Source organism: Miniopterus schreibersii, assembly GCF_964146895.1.
Source record: "Miniopterus schreibersii genome assembly, chromosome: 6".
Taxonomy (NCBI): Eukaryota; Metazoa; Chordata; class Mammalia; order Chiroptera; family Miniopteridae; genus Miniopterus; species Miniopterus schreibersii.
The window spans coordinates 74,331,261-74,355,836 of NC_138107.1; the positions used below are offsets into that span (position 1 = coordinate 74,331,261).

Below are 24,576 nucleotides of genomic sequence, written 5' to 3' on the forward strand. Positions count from 1 at the left end.
TTAATTATTAGAAAGAATAATGCTGATGTGAAAGGCAGAAGCATTTTCTGGTTGAACTGTTAGATCTGGATCCATAATAATCACAACATTGGGAAAGATGTTTCTTCTAACCAATACATTTATAAATTCGAGCTATTTTCCAGAACAATAAATGAAAGCCTTTTAAATAAAGATTATAGCTTTTCAAATGCTCAAAGCCACTGAAAATGTATTATTTGCAATGATTTTCTTACAAGTGAAAGCTTAAAATCTTCACACACGCACACACACACACAAAAGAACAAAAAAACCTTGGATGTATAGCAAGTTGAGCTTGTTGATAAGGCCCTCAAGTATTTTCAAAGAAAGAAAAAAAAATCTATATATTTGTCAACACTAATGAGGTTAATGAAAAAGTATTGCTAACATATTTAGTTGCATATACATGTCAAAAGACAAAATTACTCACATAGTTGTTGAAGAAAATTATTATCAGCATACATGGATATAATGATTATGATTCTTGACGATAAACCAGCTGAAAAATTTGAAACTTTACTTTTAAGTGATAACACATTCTCTTAACTAATGTTAGTTGTATAGAAGATACAAAATAGAATTAGGCAGATGCGAACAGACACAGATTGTATGATTCTACTTAATGAGACCTCTAATATTTATAGTATTTATCCATAAGTTACTAACCCTTTCAGTTTATGCCAAATATATGTGACAAGGGATTTATGCCAAATATATGTGACAAGCGATTTATTGTGTTGTTTAAATTTAACCTAATGCATTACTGGTTTCAGTAACCTAATAGAATTGGAAAAATACATTATTTGAAAAACATAAATTAACTGATAAATTATAATGGAATTGCAAGTGATTCAGGGTAAATAAGACCAGAAAACATAGCAGAGTAATTTAAAACATTTTTAGAAACTACCACTTACATTACTATTTGGAATCACTGTTTCATACACTGTAAAGATGTGGCATCCTAAGAATTCTACTGAATCTCTCGAACTTGAACACAAAAGTAGTTGATAGTTGTTTAATTTCATTCAGAGAAACTTTTGCTTTTTGATATGTTTTGTTCAGAAATTGGAGCCGTGGCTGAGATCGGCGGTCACCCACCAAATCTTCCTCCCTCTGGCGCAGGAACAGAGCTGCGGCGGGGCGCTGGGGGCCCAGGTGCCCTCTGCTGTACGGGGTGTCTCTGTAACTGTCTTCACCAACAGCAGAAGAGAAGCGATTTGTGTGACTTTTACATCTGAGGCCTGGGCTCATCTACTTTCTTCCTCTTCTTGTGAAATACAACATAGTCTGCCTAGAACCCACCTCTGATTACACAAATGGGAACAAAGCACTACGGGGTGACGATCTCCTGGAACTGCTGTACCAACATGGACCACTGACTCAGGACTTAATTAAAGTGAGAAATAGAAGTCTTTTTTCTACACAGTGCTGTATCGTTGGGTCTTTGTGAAAGCAGCTTAGCCTTTCCATTATCTAATACATGCATATACTGTATCACACTGGAATTCTTGGTTGTTATGAGGAAATACTAATTAAGCTTTATGAACTCAAGAATGGGAGTCACATTTTTCTGTTTAAAGGGAATCTCATTTAGCTAACACTTTTGAGAGATTTCAACAACAAAATTGGCAACAGCATTTAAAATCCCTTAGCCAATTTGGTTGATTAAAAAAATCTTATTTAATTTACAAGTTTGTGCTCTTTTGATTAACTAGTAGGTGCTTGGACATTTTTCATAAATTATAAGTCAATTGTATTTCTTCCTCTGTGAGCTGACTTCACATTCATTGCTTCTTTTTTTAGGAGTGTGCATCTGTTTTTTAATACTTTGTAAACTGTTCAAACTTTATATCTCTTAAATGGTTATACTTTTTCTAGTTTGTATCTTAAGCAAATTTGTTTTTAATTGTAAAGATAACAAATATTCTTAAAAAGAGTAAAAAATGTAAATACACACAAAATTAAAAGATGATTTACTCTCTTTTCTCCTTCAATCTATCCGCCAGAATGTCACTTGCTTTTTAATTTCCTATGGAACTTCTGACATACAGGACCTACCTATTGAAATAATCAAATCTATTTACCTTTCCTTTCTTTCAGTTTCTGCCTTAGCTGGTTGTTAGAAATAATCTTGGTGCAGTAAGATAAGTATTCATTTACATTTTCTTCTAAACCTTTTATGGTTCAGTTATTAAATTTAACTTTTTAACACGTTTGTAATTTATTTTTCTATATCATATAAAGTTGTGATCGATATTTTCCCCAAATAGTTAAGAATGTAATCTAACATAATTATATTACCTACTACAATGTTCATAATAATAATAATTATTATTATTATTATTTTGCAGCCCTGGAAACCTTTTTTCAAACAAAGTGGATGGTGAAGAGCAGGGTCTTTGGGGGCTGGGACTTTGCAAGTTTTTCCCCTCAGTACCAACAGAGCTTAAGGAGAAGTATAAACACCCTCCCCCCATCTGTGGACACCCTGCTGTGACACCCCCCTTCCTGGCTGCCCTCCCACACTTGGGACCTCCTCTTCAGGCCCACCGGTTGAGGGTCAGAGGTCCCCAACTTCCTCTCCGGCATCTGGCTCATCCCATCCCATCCACTGCCTCCCAGCAACCTTTGCCAAACCCTAGGCATCAACAGTTCTCAATGCTTGATGGCTTTCAAATCCTCATTTCTACCACAGAGCCCTGTTCTGAGTTCCCGCAGATAAGTAAAACACCCTATGGCTGTCTCATCATTTCCACCTGAACATGCTCAAAACTGAACTCATAAAATCTCCCACTCCAGAGCCTTCTCTCCCTCTCTTCTTTAGCTCAGAGGACGGGCCACCATCCTCCCATTTTCCCAAACAAGAAACTTGGAAGTTGTTGCATTAGCTACCGCACCAGTCAGTAAATCCTACTGCTTCTGCCCCTTACATATCTCACTTTTTCTTTCCTTTCCACCCACCGTTGGCTTAACTCATTTCTAGATCACTGCAGAATCTCCTTCCTGTTCTCCGAGCAGCCAGTCTATGGCTCTGCAGTGCACCTTCCTCACTGCTGCCGCAACTACGTCTACCGAAAACCACTGTGCTTCAAAGCCTCTCCCCCCAATCGCAGCTTTCACAACAGGGGCAAAGGTGAGATTCCCAATGAGGTTCCTCTGCTTTCCTCTCCCTTTCCTCCAACAACCGTCCCAGGGCCTCCATCAGTGAGCGACTTGGTCACCGAAACATGGGGCAACTCTCTCCAGATCCGAGGCCCGGGGCCCACACTGCCTTCCCCATCTGGCCACCCAGGTTGGCCTCCCAGGTTCAGCCCTGGGGTTGCCCCCTGGGGAAGCTTTCCCTGCCCACCCTCTCCCACCCCACTCAAGTCAGAGATCCCTTTGCTGCACGGGCCCCAATGTGCCCCCACCGTCCCCCCCTTTTTATTTTTCAGAGGAAAACAATCCAGCACAAGAAAGGAAGGGAAAGGGAGGGAAGAAAGATTTGATGAAAGCGTTTTGGATTCAAAAATATGCTTGAGCCAGGCCAGCGCGGCTCAGGGGTGGAGCCTGGGCCTGTGAATCAGGAGGTCACGTTAGATTCCTGGTCAGGGCAGTGCCTGGGTCGCAGATCAGTGACTGTCTCTCATCATTGAGGCTTCTTTCTCTCTCCCTCCCTTCCTCTCTCTGCAATCAATAAAACCATATTTAAAATATATGTATATATATGTATATACACACATACATATATAAATATATATATACATACACACATACATACATGTTTGAGTCCAACTCTTGTTGGTTTGGGAAGTCACTTAACCCCTCTGGCCTAGGTTTCCTCGTGTGTACAACGGGGATATTAACCTGCACACACACACACACACCCCACCCCCCCACACACCCCACGGGAGAGCGCTGCCTGCGTGCGGGGCAGGCGGTCTCACCCCAGGCAGCGCCTGGGCCCGGCCCCAGAGTGGCCCCGAGGAGCAGGTGACTAAGTAGTGACAGCACAGACCAGGGATGCAGCGGGGACGCCACCCGCGCAGGGGGGGGAGGGGTGGGGGGGCGCGGGGTGGGGGGGGCGCGGGGTGGGGGGGCGCGGGGTGGGGGGGGCGCGGGGTGGGGGGGCGCGGGGTGGGGGGAGCGCGGGGTGGGGGGAGCGCGGGGTGGGGGGAGCGCGGGGTGGAGGGGGCGCAGGAGAGGCCCCTCCCCGCCGGCTGCCCGCCGCGGATCTCACGCCCCTCCGGGCCGCTGCCAGGGCCCGCGGCGAGCCCCGAGGACGCCCGCCTGCACCTTCCCGCGAAGCCCCACGGGGCCCCTCGGCGGCCCGTCCCGCGAGCGCCCCTCCCGCCCCGGGCCCCGGGCCCCGGTACCCGAGCCCCGAGCCCCGAGCCCCGAGCCCCGAGCTCGCTGTGGCCGCGGCGCGCTCGGCGCGCACCTGACCCCGGAGGGCGGGGCGGCGGCGGGACTGACGTGGCGGCGACGCGCGCGGGCTGATTCCCCAGCTGCGCGGGCCGGGCTGGCGAGCGCAGCGGCGCCTGGGCGCGCAGGGCCGGCAGCCGGGCCCCGCGAAGGTCAAGATGGAAGAGATCCTGAGGAAGCTGCAGAAGGAGGCGTCGGGGAGCAAGTACAGAGCCATCAGAGAGAGCTGCGCCTGGGCCCTGGGTGAGCGCGCCGAGCGGGGCGCGGGGCGCGGGGCGCCTGCCGGCCGGGACCCCTGCTCGCCGCCGCGGGGGCCGCGCGGGCCGGGCTGACTCGGCCCCGTACGCGGGGCTTTCGCGGAGCATCTGTTCTGCGTGCGTTTCGCGCAACTGCGAGAGTTGCTTCGGTGAATGGATGCGCGATATGAGGATGCTGGTTCAGGTGTTGGCATCCGATCGCCTCCCTTCTGGTCTGTTTACCAACCAGCCATTAACGGGGCGCCGCTGTGCTCACACCCGGAGGCTCCCTGCTCCAGATCCCCAGCACGGTGGGTCGGGGCCCCCGTCTCGGAGGGAGACAGGGCCACGAAAGCGGGTGCGAACCCAGGGGCCTGATTCCGAGGCGCCTGCGGGGGAGAGCGGAGTTGGACCATCCACCCCGACCTGGAAACACGGCCGAGTGTAACCTGGAAGGAATGGCTGTTTAATTCGATTTCCCCGGTAGAGACCAGCTCGTTAAGGATCGGCTTTCATTTTTTTATTGTACCTGAAAAATAACTTAGGGGTGGGAGTGTGTTGCCCCTGCAGCTCCATCTGGGGTCTGCCCTCCAGGCAGGCGGGGTTGGGATTTGTGAGCGGTGCGGGCACTGAAACAAGTTCCAGGTAGAACTCAACCTGGGAGAAAGCGGGAGGACATTGCAATCAGGCAAGGATTTGGGCAGTCAGGAGTGTCTGGATGGGAAGGCAAAGAGATCAGGAACATACTTTGGGTGGTAGTAATGCTTTTAAAAAAGGAAAGGCCGAGGAGGAACCAGGGCAGCTCTGTGGGGCCCTGGCTTTGCCCAAGTCTGCATGGGATTCCTCATTTTTGCCCCTCAGTTAAAACATGAAATTGAAATCCTTTCTCTGTCAACCAAAAAACAATCAGTGCTGGTCATGACATTATACTGTGGTACAGCCTGAAAAGAGATAGACACGCCATTAGCAGGTTTTCCACTAAATGTAAAATTCTTATGGTGTTTTAGGTGACTCTGTTAATGTTTAGATCCGAATTCACATATGTTTGGGTGTGTGTGTGCAGACAATCATAGTAACATCATTTTTTTTTTCACATCTGCACATTTGCACAGTGTTTCTAGAATATGGTCTAGGAAGTTGATCTTGTAAGCAGAAGGAGAACTTGACCGTTTGTTTACTGTTAAAGAAAAATGACCAGATAAATAAGTGAGCAGCAAGGCTCGTAAAGCCACAGTCCTGGTTTTGCATCGCCATTGTCATTCAGCAGAGTGATTCAGAGCTCGACCCAAAGGCCTCTATTGAAAGGTCACAGATGGCTGGGTGGCATAATAAAGCAGGGCCAGACTGCACGCTAAACATGCCATTCCTTGTATTCATTATTTTGCTGTAATTCAAGCAGATTTAGATAAAAGGGAAGAGAAGAGCATTCTAGTATTTTTAATGTTTGAACCTTCACGCTCAGCATCTTGTTAAATTTAACTGCAGTGTTGCTGAGTTTAGGTCTTTGGAACTACCGAGGGAGACCAGAGCTGAGGCAGGTAGCTTGTCCCTGTGGAGAGCCTAGAGTCCAGTCTGACTGTAAGAGCAGATGGGTTTCCTTTCTATAGTTAGCAAGATGAGACATGAGTACATGAAGTAGTCAAATAACAGTGCAGGGCATTCACTGTGTAGGCTGGAATGAGTAAACCATGAAACCAGATCAAAGAAGAGGGCATCACTGAGGCCAGGGGTGCTGGGAGAGGGAGAATTGTTATAACCTGGTGGGACTTCTGAAGTAGATTTGATTTGAAGGACGGATAAGCTATGGGCTCCTTCTTTTTGTTACTGATTTATTTTGTAGTCATTTATTTATTTATTTATTAAGACCTCCCCTGTCCTGAGCAATGAGATTATAGGGAAGAAAAATACTTCCCTGTGGAAGTTTGTTAGAAGGCTGTGAGGGAGGGAGAATGCAGCCTAAACAAAGGCATGGAGAAATGGCTTCCTGTTCTCTTTCCAACTCCAGTCCATGTTCCACTGTTTCATCTTTTTCTTTTTTTACGAAACACTTCTTACTCCTCAAACCCATAATTCCTTTACAGATTAAAGTGTAAATTCCTCAGAACTCTTTTCAAAATCTAGGCCCAGCCTTCTTTCTTACTGCGCCCCCACCAAGGGTCCAACAGTCTGCAGGAAGCTGCACTACTTTCTTGAACACACGGACCACTGCACACCTCTCCGCCTTTGCTCATTCTAGTCCTTCTGCCAGGAATTTCCTTTCCAGCCTCCTAGGACCCAGCTCACACAGGAAGCATTCATTCCCTGAGCTCCTCAGGCTTCTGGGTTCAGAGCCCTGCCCTCATGATTTTCTGGAGCACCTGCTCCTTTGGATTATAGTTGACTGTGTGCACAGGCACCCTTCTAGGGGCCGGGTGATTGAGAAATACGTTTGGGTTCAAGAAACCAACACAACTAATTCTAACTGACTTAAAACAAAATGTATTCACTCTTAAATATCCCTTGGAAGGCTGCTGGCTGAGTTTGGTTCAGGAATTAAACACTGTTTCAAAGACCTTGCTCTGTTCTTTTTGAGGTAACTAACATGTTCTGCATGATTCTCCACAGCTCTGGCCTCATGAATGATCCTTTAGACCATCTCATGAAAAAGGGGCATCAGCACATGTAGACCATCTTAGGAGAGAGGGATCATTTCCCACTTAGACCATCATGGGAGGGAGGGGTCATCTCTACACTTAGTCCATCTCAAGAGAAAGGGGTCATCTCCCACTTGGACCATTATAAGGGAGAGGGGTCATCATGACATTTAGACCATCATAAGAGAGAGGAGTCATTTCCCACTAAAACAGTCATAGGAGAGAGGAATCATTTTTACACCTAGGCCATCATGGGAGAAAGGGGTCATTTCTCACTAAACCCATCATGGGATAATCTCAAGAGAGTGGAACTCCTCTAGTTGCTTCTGTTCAGTCCTTGGTTTCACTGTTCTTTCTTGGTCCCACTGGGTCATGTGTGTATCCTTGAACCAGTCCTATAGCTAAGAAATGGAATGGGCTAACTGGCTTTGGCCGAGGCTACAAGACCCAGTGAAATCCCAGAGTCAGCAAAGGATGGCTTTCTCAAAACAAAATTAGGTTGCTATTTCAGAAGGCAGGGCGTGGATGCTAGTCAACCAAAACAACAAATGGCAGCAATGTAGATGTGAGCTTTTCTAGCATACAGACTGGTGCTTATGCTTCTTTGTGGCTTCTGCTCCTACAATATGGGAAGCAGATATTCAATAAATAAATCAGCATGTTAATGACTTGAGTTTTAAGTGATATTCATCGTTTTTCTATTTATAAGAGTTATATATGTTAATTTTAGATTACTGAAAAATATTCAAACAGTATAAAGGAAAAATTACAATAGCCTTGTAATCTCACAAGCCAGAGATAACACCACATTTTGGAGCATAATAGTGGCATAATAACTGTCAAAGAATATATATGTGTCTGTCCTCTATTTTGAGCTATCTAGTTTGTTAGATTTTTTTTGTCATTGAGGAAAAGGTCTGACCAGGGAATAGAAAAGACTAAAGGAGGAGTCAGCCTGTGGAGAGCCAGAAAGACTAGCATTCTCTTTCGAGAACAAGCAGTCCTGGAGGACTGTGAGCTGGGAATGGCAGGGTGAAATGGAATGGCACAGCATTAAACTGGAAGGGACCAGGCCCTCATTCTAGAAATTTTTTTTTTTTACTTATATCAGGGACTCATATGGAATGGATTTGGAAAAGGGAGGAAAGGAGAAAGAAAGTTTGAGACTGGGACACCAAATAGCAGAAGAAGGATAGTCTATCGACACCCATCCTTCCCTCTATCTTCCCACCCACTTTTCCTTCCAGCCACAGTTTCTGTTCCCTTCACAGCCAAACTTCTAAAAGAGTGTCTGTAGTGAGCCTGTCCACGGCTCCACTCACTCTGCAGCTCACTCCGACCTGACCGCCTCCTCCCTCATCCTACTGGCTCTGGGTGAGGAATAACGTGCCCAGACCCCCGCCTAGCAGACGGTCCTCCACCCGCCCTGCAGGTCCTCTTGGCCCACTGAGCATGCCGGGCACCCGCTTTATCGTGGCCTCCAGGGCCTCGCCCTGTCTTGCCAGCTCCAGCTCCTCTTCCCAGCCTAAGTGAGTTTTGCAGGCGTTCGCCCTGAGTCTCTTCTCTCACTCGCAGCCCTGCTGGAGTGAACACACCCATACCCACAGCGCAGTTCACTTTCTGCGAATGTGATGCCCACGTGTATATCCCCAGCCCACACCTGTGCTCTGCCCTCCAAAGCCCAGTGCCACTACCTACTCCCGTCTCCACTTGATGTCACTTCCCTTTCTCTTTCCCCTTCTAGCTTTTCTGGCATTTGTAGAACTGGGCTCTGCTGCACATCCTGAATTAAATAGAAACCCCTTCTCTCTGCTGGGAAAAATCATGGCAATTTGGTTGTTCAGTGTCAGAACATCCCGTGGGGAGCAGTATCAAGTTGTCCTGGTCGCTGGCCCTGAGTGCTGACTGCAGGGCCGTGCTGACCTGTGTGGCCTTTGAGCTGCCCTCTGCCTTTTCTTGCTAAGGATTTCTCTATCTCGTCTTAAGGACTGAGCTCAGTCCTTTCACTGCTTCCCTTGGCCCTGTGGCCACAGCACAAATGATCCTGCCGATTCCATCTTTCTGTTTTGTGGATTGCCTTGCTTACACCTATGTTTCAGCCCATTGGCCACAACAGGACCAGATCCTATCATCATGTTTACGCCTGAGTCCCAGGGACACATTTGGTGTCCATTGCACCCTCTGCTCTCTTAGCAGGGTTGGGAGAGATGTTTCTCCTTCCCCAGTAAAAATGGGTCAGATTGACAGGGCTTGTTAACTCTAAGCGGTGAAGAGAGGAGTCGGCACAATTTGAGCTGAAAAACTGGAGACAAGTTGGAGCTTTTGAAATAGAACAGTTTTTTGTTTTTTCTTAGAAAAGAATAGTGACCTTTTCATTACCTCTACAATTGGAGGTAGCATTAGTGTGAGTATCCACAACAATGGTAAATAAAGGATTGAATATCGACATTGAATTAGTGAGATTTGGGGTGAGCCTCCCAATCAGTATTTCTAATTATAGTGTGATTAAAAAAAGTTTCAATATACTGTGTCATAAATGTGTGCAGGAATAATGAGATGTTACATAAAATGCTTCATGAACTTGTAAGTCTCTCCCGTATAGGCCATTATTTAAGGGTATTAAAGCCATAGTTTCAAGGAAACAACTTTTCTTTCTCTGTTTTTATTGCAAGAATACAGTATTTTAGTCAGTTGTAGCTAGATTAAATTGGCAGTCTGATTCAGGTTAGGAGTTTAACTATTCATTATTCATTCTGTGCCTCTATAGGGAAATATGTCCTAATTTTTAACCTTCCCTGGAGACATCTCTGGGGCTATCAGGGGAGAAGTATTTTTAAGTATGAAAGATTTGTAATCAGAGAATTGACTACTTTATAATAATAGAGATTTCTGGGGGAAAAAGAAATTAACAGTGAAATTACGTACAATGCAGATTCTAACTTTGTACATATTTATTTTTAGCTTTGTAATTTCCTTTTGCAGAAACCCTGGGTGGTGTGGATACCATTGTCAAGATCCCTCCACACTTGCTGAGGTAAGGAGACTGGAGTTGTGTAACAGTGGGAGAAAAATTGCGCACTATGTTTTCCTGAAAGCCCAGAGAACCTCATTTATTGATAGCACGACACTTGCTGACTGATGGCTATTTTGCATGCATGGACGGGGCTCTTTCATGAGGTTGGCATGATAGGAACCTGATTGCACTGATTTCCACTTGTCTGTGGAGTAAGGGAAGCGTTGAGCCGGAGGAACCAGCTGTGGAAGTCAGGGATGAAAAGGTAATAGTCAAGGACAGAAATGACTATAGCCTGAGTGAGGGTGTGGACAATGGACAGTATCTTCTACAGTGAATTAGGAAATGGTGCCCCCCTGGGGAGATGCAGCCCTACACTCTGCGGGGTGGATTCAAGCTCTCACTGGCTCCTTGGCTGGACCGATCTCACGAACTCTGCAGCCACCGGCAGCAGCCCTGAGACAGTGAGCCTATTTCCATATCTTCCTCATTGCCCTCATTTTTTTATTCCCCATGATCATGAGAAATACATGCCCTTTGTGGAAAATTTGGAAAGAACAAATAAGAAAGTAGTCCATAGTTACACCACCTGAGGACAACCACTGAGCAGTTAAATAAATTTTTAAACAGGCTTCCCCCACACACACACACATATCTTTACAAATAATTGTGAAATTTTATTTACAAGTTTGTTTCCTGCTTGTTTGTTTTTTTAGTCAACATCATATGAAGAACACTTTCTAATGTCAGTATATGTTCTTTGAATTAAAATATCGTGCATTCTTCCATTATATGTCTGCTGTAACATAATTGTGTAGTAGCTTTCTTATTATTGGACATTTGGATTGTTTCCAGGTTTTCTTTGCAATTATTAAAAATACTGAATTTACAGTATTTTGTTGAGTATAGTTTCTGTACTCTCAGGACACTATGATTTATTAGGTATTTTCTATTTTTTCAAGTAGATTGAACAATAATTATGTTTCTGTCTTTTTTAAAAAATTATTACTTCTCGTGCAGCTCTGCTACAGGCTGATCTATTGTAAGGGAATTCATGTGTTAATCAAACCAAGTGTAGTTCTGTGTGCATAATGCCTGCAAACGGACAGGCATCTGGCAGCAACATTCTTGCCTGGAGGAGGGGAATGCCAGCTGGGGTGTTGGTGCTCACGGGAGAATGTGAAGACTCTCCAAGAGACACAAAGCATGGGTAGTTTAGGGAGATTACTTCCTGGTCCCCAACTTCTGTAGGCACCCTTTCTTAAAACTGATTGGCTTCCAGATTGATTTTGCCGCATCTTTTCCGTCTCACCTCTTAAGTCGCCCTTCCCCTGCTTTACAAAGGAGAGGCACAGCTGTTACCCATCCCACCCTGAATCCTCGGTGTGTTGTCCTGGGGGACAAAACTCTCTTCCCACTAACAAAGGGCTATGAAAATATTAGTGTCTGTGTTGGTTAAGGGGATGGAAAAAGATGATCACACATCTTTTTGTAGGTTAATTTTTACTTCTTGGCCTTCAGCAAAATTGAAGGACTTAATCTGGTTGTAAGATATTAGGTAAAAACATTTTTGGATAAGTCTCCATTCAGTTCTTATTTATGTAAACAAGATTTCTTACTGCTTATACATATATAAAAGTGGGGGAAAAAAGGTATGAAATTGATGGTAAGCCCCACTTTATTATAGCTATAAGGAACACTCATCCTTATAGCTATATGAACTAATTGAGGGCAATAAACTAGTTCCATCAATTTATTTTTTTTAATTCTTACGTATTGATTTTAGAGAGAGAGAGGAAGGGGAAGAGAGAGGGAGAAACACTGATTTGTTGCTCCACTTACTTACGCCTCCATTGGTTGATTCTTGTTTGTGCTCTGGCTGGGGGTTGAACCCAAAACCTTGGCGTATCAGGATGATGCTCCAACCAACTGAGCTACCGCCAGGGCCTGTATCCATTTCTTTAGAAATGTATTTCTAATAAAATTGTCCTTTCCATGTTAACTACATTAACATTCTTAGAAGTAATTATTGATATTTTTGTATTGTTTGTGCATGCTAGTAATGATAGTGGAAACCAGAAGAAAATGGAACACTTTTAGCTTTATGGCCACAGGAGATTTTTAAAAAATCAGTTGTATACATTTTTGTTATAGAAAAATATAATGAAAAGATAAATGAAAGCCTCTCAAGCATTAAAACATAATATTGAGAGAAAATTCTGTGGGGAAGGGGATTGGAAATAGGAATTCAAGGAGAAAAAAGAACAAGGCAGCCTTTTTACTGTTAAAAGAGAGTTTGTTCATGTATTTTTTGATGGATGAAGGTGGTTTTCAAATGGGTGTGTATTTAGATTTCATTACAAACATTTAAATAAGTGATATGGTTTAATTAAAATTTTTAATAATTTCAATATGCCAGAATTATAGCCTTTGTAATTAATTAAAATTATAATTAAAAATTTAAATGTTAATTTAAAATGCGTGATAACCAGAATCCTAAAATTTTCTTAGAGGCTACGAGAGCAAAAATTTTGATGACACTGCTCAATAGCTTGTTTCCCAGTCCAAAGGGTTGTTGAACCTGTAGCGAGTCTCCTGGTCCACTGTTTGGGAGTGTTCCTCAAAGGACAACTGGCATTTTCCAGTTCCTGGTGTGTGTGTGGCCAGATGAGTTGGATAAAATACAGTGTTAATGGGCCTCAGGGCTCGTATGTTTTGTCCCCTGGTTAGACATTTAGCTTTATTTTTGTCCATGGTCCTGAGATGTACCCCAGCGCCAGGGAGCGATCTTACACAGCCCGTAGGAGGGAGTCAGAAACTTGGTGGGCAGGGTGCCGGGTAGGGAACTGTGGGTAGATGTGTACAGGCGTCGTTCACCATTAGTGGGCATATAATTCAGAGTTTTATTCTACGATAAAGAGCTGGTTATGCCGTCCTTGTGTGCAAAGGAATGTGCATTATTCTGTTCCGAGCATGTGGTGAGGTCTGTCTGGCATCCATATACAGTGGTACCTGGGTTTTCTAATGTGATCCAATCCGGAGACCGTTCAAGTCCTGAAACGTCCCAAAACCGAGGGATCACAGCCCACAGCTGGGCCTCAGGATCTTGCCCTCAGCGGAAGCCGTGTGGCCTGTTCGACTTCCGAGGCGAGTTCGAAAACCGAAGCATTTCCCTCCGGGTTTATGGCGCTCGTAACACGAAATGTTCGCCGACGGAGACGTTGGAAAACCGAGGTGCCACTGGACACAGAATGAGACCTTATGAACGAGACAGCAGATGGGAGCCTTGCACTGGGGACTTTTTGTACCACAGAGGCGAATGCAGCATACATAGCTGGGAAGCACTGTTACAAGGGTGTAAATTTATTGAATTACTCCATACAAGGAGGTTTCGGTGTGACCGTGATTAGAAATAGCTGGGAGCCTTTTAAAGCCTCATTTAGAGTATAGGAATAAGCCATGATAGGAATAAAAAAGAGTTATTGAGTCAATAATGGTCTGATTTACTATTTTACTTTATTATCAGGGAAGTGATATGATGAGGAAATATCCTGTAATGGGCTTTTTCTCCCTCTGTTGTGAATCAGTCCTTTAATCCTTCGATTCGTCTTCCGAGCACTTTTAAACCCAGAGAGCACTTACTCTGTCCAGTCGTTGTTTTGTTGTTTTAAATTAAATTTATTGGGCAGTTATTATGTTTAACACGCCATCTTCTTACTGTTTGAGCACCTGCTCAAAAAATCTAGTCATTGTAAATATTTGTCTGCTCATGAGAAAGAATTTGGATAGGTTAATTATTTAATTTTTCCCCTCAAGTATATTTAGTTTATGAGAAGGAAACCAGATTCATAAACTATTTCTGGTGTTCTTCTGATTTTATATTCAGACTTGGAGTATTTCATTCTAAGGAACTAAAGATGGTGATGGAAGGAGACTTGACTTGGGGTGGTGAACACACAATACAGTGTATAGATGGTGTGTTGTGGAATTGTGCACCTGAAACCTATATAATTTTCTTAACCAGTGTCACCCCAATAGATGCAATAAAAAAAGAAAGGAAAAAGAATTAAAGAAACTTCACCCCCATCCTGCTTTAACCCAGGACTTCCCCTTGCTCTTAGCCCAGGTTAGTTACTTACAACAGGTCTGGTCCAGATGGGATAAAAATGTCAAGGGAATCCATGTCTATCTTGTTAAAAGGCAGCCATTGTCAGAGAATCTCTTTCTGGCATTTCTGAGTGCCCTTTGGGGACAGTCCCAGCCATTATCCAGCCATGGCCCAGCTGCCATTTGCTTACCTTCTTTGTGATTCTTCAGAGCCAGCCTCAGCCTAATTACTTTTCTTCTGCCAGTTCAAGTTCCCAGAAAGATTCTCATGGCCCTTCTTTCCACTCCTCTCTGTATGTGTCCCCCAACCCCCCTGGCTGAGCCTCTGCCCAGCCCTCGGCTTTCTTTTGCCTGCCTGATCTAGAAACTGCTTTCAGCCCAGATACTGACATGTTCCTCCTTGTCTTGATTTGGGGACCTTACTGATCTTTCATGCAGGATGGGAGCACATTCATCAACATTTATTCTTGGAGAGAACCATCTGTAATAGCTTCCCATTTTTTGGTATGGTTTTGTTTTAACAGATTTCTGCTGCTTTTTATCTATTTCAGTGCTTTAGTTCTGTGCTTTGAACTCTGGAGCAACTTCTACAGGATGTCCAAAGTTTTTGTTTGGTTTTTCGTTGAAGAAATAGTTACACCTACATCAATTGGGAAAGATTATATGTGATTTAAAATGAATGAGGACAGGATACCTCAATAGCAGCTTTTGGCAGGCAGGTTAGCCCTCCTCGTGGCTAGTTCTGCCTTTCTCCTGTCGTGGAGAAGTGTTGGGCCCCCCTTGGTCCCTCCTGCTGTCCAGAGGAGGAAGCACAGGATGCCGGGTAGAAGGTCTTCAGCTTGTGCTGACTGAATGGAGGACATTCGCCTAAATGCAGGGCACATGCTTCTCGTGAGGCTTCTGCACGATTCCAGGCGAACTGCAAACATCTGTGTTTCTCCTGGATGTAAACTCACCTCGAGGTCCCCTCTCTCTCCGGGTCCTGCCTTTCCTCCCTACCACGGCTGACTTTTCTTTGCAGAGACGCACAAGTGTAAGTGTTGGCTCTGTTGATCTTTTGCTGATTCTGCACCAGAACAACAAAAGGAAAAAAGAATAGAGGTTTCAGACCCTTTGGTTCCTCTAAGCCTGGCTCATTTTCAGTGTTAGAGATTTTTTTTTTTTTAATCTCAGCGAGCTATGAAAGGAAATTTCGAGGGAGATGTTGGCAACCTTGCTGGGGGTCAAGGGCACCATCTAAGTGAGCAAGGGCTTGTCCTGGAGTCACCTGAACTGTTCCAGCTTCCGGAGATCAGGCTTACCCTAAACAGGTGAGCAAAACCGACATTTTTGTGTTGGGTAGCCTTTAGCAGAGGGGATGCAGAGGTCTGTGTTAGAAATCAAGGTGTCCTGAAGATGTAGCTTCTCTTTTCCCTCTCCCTACTGCTATGGATGACAAAGCATAGTCCCGTCACCTTTTAACATAGCATAAGCAACAACGCTATACTATTCCTAACTTACAAACAGCTGTTTGTGTGTTATTTGAAAGCCAGTCCTAATGGTTTTCATGTTCTGTTCCCTTTGATAAGAAAGACCTACAATTAGTTCTCAATTATAAAGCTTCTCCTTGTTAATAGCCCCTGACCTGAAAGCACTTTTAAGTGATGCAGTCAATTAAAGAAGCGCATAACCCGCCCAAGCTAGGATGTGGGGGAGATTGGGCTTGAGTGATATTTTGTGATGTGAGCAAGATATTAATGTTCACAAACCAGCCACGGGCCGCTTATCCTTCCTTTGTGACAAGAAGTTGATGTCTTTATTGTATAGCACTCAGTTGGCTATAAAGGGAAGTGTTAGAAAGAACCATAAGTCCATTTTGAAAAAGTATAATAATCCAATCATGAATTTCCTTTTTTCAGTCTCTTCCTTCCTCTCGAATGGAATGTAAGTAGGAGTTTTGATGGGCAGGTTATTCTGTGCTTGGTTTTCATAATTAAACTGTGACGTACAGGCAATGTAGGTCTGAATGTCCTGCTTCCATTTCAAGCTCTACCTCTGAGATACTGTTTGTATTGATGGGTTATAAAAATGGACTGTGAGAGATGGATAGGGACCTGAGCTCATCGACTCAGTGATGTAAGTGGCTCAGTGAAGTGTTGGTATCTCTCTTTTTCATCCTCTAGGACTTTTCTCCTGGGTAAGGCATGGTGCAAAGACTAGCGTCATACTTAGTTGCTTTGGACATCTTTGTTTATTAAATAGTTTATATTTTATTGTATTTTTGTTTCACTGCATATCTATGTATAGTTGAACTGTTTATCAATCAGTAGCATTGTGTAATTACTCAATACCTGCTATATCTTTTTCAAGTTAAGGCCAATAAATTTGACACAACAGATCTCCCTTTACCACTTAACCTACTTCTATAGTCCAGTACTCTGTTAACATGATGCTTCTTAGCACGTATAATAGCCTGATAATTCACATTTTCCCAACTAAATTTGGGACACATTAGAACATAAGCTACCATTTTTGAAGCCTTTACTATGTCCCAGGGGCTTTCTTAGGTGCTGGTCTCAGTCCTGACAGCACTTCTTGTGAGGCTGGGGAAACACTGAGGCTTGGAGAGACCCCTCAAGCCAACCCAGGATAGTCAGAACTGTTGGACTCCAAAGTTCACCGTCTTAACCCATTACAGACTATTACCTTTTCCAATATAAATTTAACACAGACTTTTATTTTTTCTTACTTGTAACTTATGTGAAAAGCTGAGATATATAAAGCTAAATTTCATGCAGTAAATTACTTGATGAAGCACCATTATTAAAAAGAATTCTTGAGGAATCTGCTATATTTAGCCACTGCTCATTCATGAGTGCAACTTACTAATGTAGAAATATGGGTAAGATCACCTTGTATTGGAATAACTTTAAATGCAATTTCCAAGGAGCCAGTGCTCTTAAAAGGGGAATATGTGTCCTGTATTCAGATTTAGGGGAGAGCCATGAATTAGTAGAGCTGTTGTGATTCGTGTGTATACATGACTTTGCCAGGAAATGACCTCAATTGATTTTTCCTCTCTGTAAGGCAGAAGGAGACGTTCAGGTAAAACAGACGCTAGCCTAGAATTGATGTGAATTCCCAGTGGCGGAGCCTGAGCGATTACGTGATTAAATAGCTAACTCTACCCTTTCCAAGCTTCTGACTGAGGGAAAAGGCCAAGTAGCAGCTAAGGTGCTATCTCTAGGGAGGGTTAAGACGAGCAAACCTGCAGGACTGCCAAGAGAAGATTCACGTAGGCCTCATTTTTAGGCCTAACCTAAAGGAATGCATCTAGAATAGCTAATATTGTGAGTAGGAGCAAACCTGGTTTAATTTTTAGTTTAATGAAGTCCAGGTTGTATTTCAAAGATTTTTATCCCTCCTGAAACTCTAACTTCCCCATATGCCTGCTTTATTTTGTAAACCCCTTTTTGTTTTGCTGTATTTATTTACCAGCTGCCTGGAAAATCCTTCAAAGACAAAAAAGATTTTGTATGCTAATTTCAGGACTGTTGGTAGAAAAGAAACCAGGAGCCTGCCTTCAGCTGTGCGTGGGTCCTGGGGGTGAGGAAGAAAGGGCAGGGGGAGGGGGCTGGGCACAGAGCCCCTCCCCCCCAGGGTTGAGCTGTGGGACGGCTGCTGCAGGACCCTACGGGGTTTTAACTCCAGCTCTGAAATCAGCCTGGATGTGGAAAACAGAACCAGTAACATGACATTTGCTGAAAAGGGGGAGGGAGGCACTCAAGCATTTCAGAGATAGTAAAAGTATAGATGTAATTGAAAGTCAACAGGATATTTGATTATGAAAGAAAACGATTGTTAGTTTAAGGTGTGTGCACCCAAGTGTGCAGTACAGTGGACGCCTTTATAAATATTTGTTCGTGATGATTGCCTTGAATGTCGACATCTTGAATACTCAGTCTTGAATGTCGCCATCTCCACTGGAGACTGTGGAGGGGGATCTGGGCTCTCATGGAGGAAGTAGTGACAGGTGGGGACAGGTGTCCAGGGTTTGGGGTCAGAGCCAAGCAAGCAACAGTCTTTGTACTGTGAACACAGTGGAGAACCAGACACAAACTCTCTCCCCTCCAATAGCCACCACTTGCTGGGGGGAAGTAAACAGCTAACCGAACTACACTGAGTCCTGGTTCTCCCATGTATGACCATTGGGACCATGAGCTACTCACATTGCTTGTCAGCTTCTATAAAGGAGATGAGCACTGGTGAGGTGCCTCTGTTTCCCCAATGTGATCACTGATGGACCAGGAGATACAGAGGAGATAGATCTAGAGAAACCCCATTGCAGATCACAGAGGCAAACTGGGTCTCTCCTGCAAGGCTCCGCATGCCTGTGTGCCACCTCCTGTCTAAAAGAGCCTCTGCTTTAGCTCCTCCGACAGCTTTATTGAGATATAATCAACATGTAACATTTTGTAAGTTTAAGGTGTGCAATGTAGTGGTTTAAGTATATATTGTGAAATGAATTCCACAATAAGATTAATTAACACTTTTGTCAGCTCACATAGTTACCATTTTGTGTGGTGGAAACTTTTAGGATTTACTGTCTTAACAACGTTTGGGTTTACAATGCAATGTTATTAACTAGAATTACCATGCCAGAACTTACTCATGTTATAGCTGAAAGTTTGTACCCTTTGACCTCCTTCACCCATCTCCTGCCCCTCCACCCCCAACCCCCGCATCTGTGACAACCACCAGCCTACTCTCTGTTTCTATGTGCTCATTTAAAAAAAATTCCACATGTAAGTTAGGTTATACTGTATTTGTTTTTCTCTGACTTCCGTCACTTAGCATAATACCTTCAAGTTTCATCCATGTTGTCATAAATGGCAGGATCTCCTTCTTTTTATAATGGAATAATAGTTTGTTGTGTGTGTGTGTATATGTGTATGTGTGTGTGCATATATATATACATATATATATGCACACACACATATGTATATGGTGTCCCATACACACATTGAATGATTATAAAGTCAGTGTTTATTAACCTCCAGTTCATTTTCAAAATTTAAAAGAATCTACAAAAATGCATACTTTTTTTTGTCAGTGCCTGTTTTCTAACTAATGACCGTTCTGGTCCAGGCACTGCTGATAATGGGAAGCACTGGAATCGCCAGCATCAAAAATCATTTCATCCGGTATTTGTGCGTCCTCAATTCTTCAACTGTTGCCGGTTTTGTACTGTAAACTGTATCTTTTATGTATCCCCATAAAAAAAAGTCTAGTTGCACTTCAAGATAAATTTTCTTTGTTCAAAGCTTAGTCTCGCTTCACTGATTATTTCAAATCAGTTAAACCTGAAAAGGAGTGAAAATTGAGTTATCAGCTGTTCAAGTGTGTATACATTTTGGGGTGAATATATACTTTGAGAAACATTTCTTTGCCATTTAAATGCCAGAATCTCAAAACATTCTTCCTTAAGAGTCACCAGGCCTTCCTCTTACCTGAGAGCAGGAGCTGCTCTGAGCCCTGCCTTCTCTGGGCCTTGCCTTGGGCTCCCCAACCCTAAGACCCACGTAGCAGTCACGCTTTTATGCTTCGGAGGGAGGGGCCTCCCTGTTCTCTCTCTCACAGGCCTGTGGAACTGGGTCATGTTATACTTCAGCCATTCCCCTCACTATGGAAATAACCCTATAATAGTCCAGCAAATAATGTACTTCTTACTGGGGTCATATGAAGATTCTGTAAGATGTCTCATAATGGAGATGGTACTTTGCAGAATGTGCGACAAACCATAAGTGAAATGTCACCGGTCAGGTAGCTCACTGTGTTCTGGTAGTTTGCACCATGATTAAGGCTTGTTTTTCCCCCTTAAGTGCTGAGTGTCCAAGTGTGAGTTTACATAGAACTGGGCTCTGAGAACAAAGGAGCAGATAAGAATCTGGATTTAAGTAGTGCTATTTGTGATTCCTCAGAATACAAAGAGGCCTAATTGGTCCTTGGGAATCAGAAACAGGTGAGCCGGGCTACAGGGTCTGGAAAACTTCACTGGCCGTTCTGAACGTTCTGTAAAATAAATCCTGGCATCTAAAATGAGGGAACTGTAATTGAATGCCCCCATCAGTGGATTCTTCCATTTTTACTTACAGACTCAAGACTTTTCTTTCTTTCTTTTTTAAAAAAATGTATCTTTATTGTTGAAAGTACTACAGATGTTCCCTTTTTTCCCCATTGACCCCCTTGGCCCCACACCCATCCCTTGCCAGGCAGAGAAAGACAAATATCAAGACTTTTCTTTAGCTGGCCTCTCTTGTGGCAGTCCACGGTGAGGGTGGTAGTTGATGGGGTGGGGGAGGACACCAAATTTTCAGAGCCACAAGGGAGGCTGGAAAAGCAGGAAACAGGATTGTTGGGAAAGACTTAGGCCAATCTTGATCTCCCACTTGAGGCTAACTACACCGTCAGCTAAAGCACAGTTGGAATCTAGCTGCTAAGACGAAGGCTGCTAAGACTGCTAGCCACCCATTTCCAAGTAGAGGCTGTTAGAATTGGAAGAGGCGATGGAGAGATCCCCATCTGGCAGGGAAGACGCTGAGGCTTCTAGAGAGCACAAGTGTCTGAGCCAGGACAAAAGAAGAGAGCTCATTGCCTTAGACTACTGCTCTTCTCACTGGCCTCCCTCGTATTTCAAAAAGTGTTTGCTTTCAGAGCTCTTTCATATGCCTACTCAGTGTGTCCTTCCCATCTTTTTGAAGTAGCCTAGGAAAATCAGAACCGTCCTAGTATCTTGTGAATAGAAACTACACTCCAGAAAGAGCTAAGTAACATGCCCAGGGTTGTACCCTTCATTTGTTGGCCAAAACGAAACCACAAACCTCTAAGTTGGGCCAGAGTTCTCGTAATAGGCCCATTGCCTTCTGTGACGCCGTGATCTTTCCTTATTGCTGTCACACTTAACCAGAGCAGGGAAGTTGTGCTCAGACGCCCTGAGCTTTCCGCTGGGCAGGCCCAGCCGCCTTGGCACCCAGCAAGGATGGCTCTGGCTTTCTGGGGATGACTGGGTAGAGCCCGGCCTGAATATGGATATTGGGTCCCTCTGTGTCTCCAGAGAGAGAGGACAACCGCCTCCTGAGGCTGTGAACAGTGGTGACGAGTAAGTGCCCGTGAAGTTGAGAACCTTCATTTCCCAGGTTGACTTGACCCTGTCTTTCAGCCTTTCAGCAGCACTGTTCCTGGTCATCTTGGCCCCGCTAGTGTGTCCCTGCCTTCCCAGGCTGGAACGGAGAGTGCCTCGGTGCCTCCTCTCACACGGGGGAAAACAGCAGGATGCCACTAGGATGTCGCGTCACCCTGGTAACAAGGCATCTGTGCAGCCGAAAGAGTTTAGGTGGCGGAGCCAATTACTCCGTTTTCTGCAGTTCAGGAATCTCTCCCACGGATGTTAGGAGAGAAAAAAAGTGCGGTTCCTTTTTTTTTTAACCTTTTAGAAGGAGAGACAGTTTCCTTTAGCTAGAAGCATCTATGTAGTGGGATTTTACCAATGAAGATAATCATAGCAGAATAACAATTACAGTGATTCAAATACTTGAACACTTGATACATTTATTGACACATTTCTCCTTCTTCCATGTGAACATTTTCAGCAGCCTTCAGGATCCCCGCTTGCCATCACTGAGTTCTGTGGGCACCCACACATCATGGACTTTGCAGACTCACTAAGGCGCTGCCTGGATTCAGGGCATTTACAGCCCAGCCTGTTGGAAATGGCTGTTTGTGGTCTCGGATGGATACGAATGCAGAGAATGATAATATCAGGCCGACTTATGTTAACACCCAGGAGACAGGATCTAGACAGTCCTCCTGGTTGAGTCAGAGCTCTCAGTCCTTTACTGTCCCATTTTCGTGCCCTTGAGTGGATTGTTGTCAGGCAGCTTGTACTGTCCAAGTTCTACCATCTTTTAGTCTTTAATTATTCCAAGTGACTAAGAGAACCGTCTGCTACTGCCTTTTCAGTGCATAAAAAAAAAATTGTGGGCCTATTTGTTTTTCTTCCAGTCCACGTTTCATGTAGGAAGGTCATGTGATTAGGTAACAGATTTGATATTACCTTGAGAGGAAGAAAGTATCCTTTAGCTGATGTATTGTTACAAATACAGCTGCCTTAAGGGCGACTGGGCTGCGAGGCGGTTTCAAACAGGCTGAAGGGTAACTAGTGCCCAATGTCAAATCGAGCCTTTAAAACTCACCTTATCCTGAGAACAGCCTGGTCTTCACATCAGATAGTGCCAGAGCTGAAGCTGTCGAGCAGCAGATTAATGTAGCTCTTACTCAGCTGACTCCTCAGGCTGGCAGAGAGAAATTCAGATTCTGGAATATGTTGAAAGCAGACAGCAAATAAGGAACTAAAGCAGCCTTTCTGGCTTTCACCCAAGGCGTATTTTACAAATGCGCTTGGAGTGCAGAATCTATTGGGATAGTCAGTCGTTGAAACACCACCGACATATTACTGCTGGGAAAAGTTGCTGTTTATGGGAAAATAAAATTTTACATCATTGTTCTCTATCTGATGCTTTCTGCCAAAAGGAATTGCTTAAGGGGAGTGATCTCTATACGTGGAGGGCTGAACGCAATTTTCAGTGCCCACGGAGAAAGAATTGTGAGCTCTTCACAGGGGACAGAGACTGCAACTTCAGGCTATAAAAAGGTGTCTTCTTTTCCCCAGTCATATTGAGGTATAATTGACAAAAAAATTTGAACCTGTTTAAGGTGTGCAGTGTGAAGATTTGGTATTTGTATACACTGTGAAATGATTTCCACCATCAAGTTAACACATCCAGCACCTCGCGTAGTTAGATTTTTCATGTGTGGTGGGAACACTTGAGGCCTACTCCCTTAGCAGATTTCAAGTATACAATACAGCAGTGTTAACTGTAGTCACCATGCTATGCCCCAGAACTCACGCATTTTCTAAGTTTCTGCTGGGAGTACAAACATTTCCGCTTTCCCCACACACCAGCCTTTGGCAACCATTATTCTACTCTCTCTTTCTGTGACTTTGACTTTTTTAGATTCCACATATGAGTGAGCTTATACAGTATTTATCTTTCTGCCTCTGGCTTATTTCATTTAACATAATGTTTTCTGGGTTCATCCGCCTTGTTGCAAATGACACAGTTTCCTTCTTTATGGCTGAATAATATTCCGTTGTTTATCTATCTGTCATATCTATCTGGAGATCTAGGTGATAGATGATAGATAGATAGGTAGGTAGGTAGATAGATAGATAGATGATAGATAAATATCACATTTTCTTTATCCATCCATCTTTTGATGGACTTAAGTGGTCTCCGTAATTTGGCTATTTTGAACAATGCTGTGATAAACATGGGAATGTAGATATTTCTTTGAGGTACCGATTTCGTTTCCTTTGTGTATATACCCAGAAATAGGATTGCTATATTTAATTTTTTGAGGACCCTCCACAATATTTTTTTATAATGGCTATGCCAGTTTACATTCCCACCTACAGTGCACAGAGGTTCCCTTTTCTCAACATCCTTGCCAAAACTTATCTCTTGTGTTTTGATAGTAGCCACTCAAACAGGTCTGAGATGATAACCTCACTGTCGTTTTTATTTGCATTTTCCTGATGATTAGTGATGTTGAACACTTTTTTTATGTACCTGTTGGCCATTTTTGTATGTCATCTTTGGAAAACTATCTATTCAGAGTCCTTGCCCATTTTTAATTAGATTATTTGTTTTGTTTTTCTGCTATTGAGTTTTATGAGTTCCTTATATATTTTGGACATTAACGTCTATCAGATATAAAGTTTGAAAATAATTTCTCCCATTCTGTAGGTTGCCTTTTCATTTCGTTGATTATTTCTTCTGCTGTGCAGAGCCTTTTTAGTTTGATATCGTCCCAACTTGTTTATTTTTACTTTCGTTGCCTGTGTTTTGTTGTCATATCCAAAAAATTGTCACCAAGGCCAATGTCAAGGAGCTTTTCTCCTATGTTTTCTTCTGAGAGTTTTATAGTTTAAGTCTGTAATCCATTTCAAGTTAATTTTTGTGAGTGGTGCAAGATAGGAATCTAAAAAGTACAATTTTGGCCTATAATATAAATACAATTAAAAATTATTTAGAAAATAAGAGAATACACAAATAATACACCC

The 24,576-nt window shown here is 43.6% G+C and overlaps 1 protein-coding gene and 1 long non-coding RNA gene across 3 annotated transcripts in view; both read left to right on the forward strand.

Annotated features, from left to right (window-relative positions):
* Positions 1-2,018, forward strand: part of LOC308558820 — a 15,575-nt gene extending 13,557 nt beyond the window's left edge. Inside the window, exon 3 of one of the 2 annotated variants that reach the window (XR_013999054.1) lies at positions 1,084-2,007. This is a non-coding gene — a long non-coding RNA (uncharacterized lncRNA). Of the gene's footprint in view, positions 1-1,083 lie in introns of both variants that reach the window. The other variant, XR_013999055.1, reaches the window with a different exon arrangement.
* Positions 2,019-4,467: 2,449 nt separating this feature from the next.
* Positions 4,468-24,576, forward strand: part of ARFGEF3 (ARFGEF family member 3) — a 109,048-nt gene continuing 88,939 nt past the window's right edge. Inside the window, exons 1-2 of the mRNA XM_081140141.1 lie at positions 4,468-4,668; positions 10,277-10,328. Of these exons, the coding sequence (XP_080996267.1) occupies positions 4,584-4,668; positions 10,277-10,328 (137 nt within the window). The 5' untranslated portion in view covers positions 4,468-4,583. The remainder of the gene's footprint in view (positions 4,669-10,276; positions 10,329-24,576) is intronic.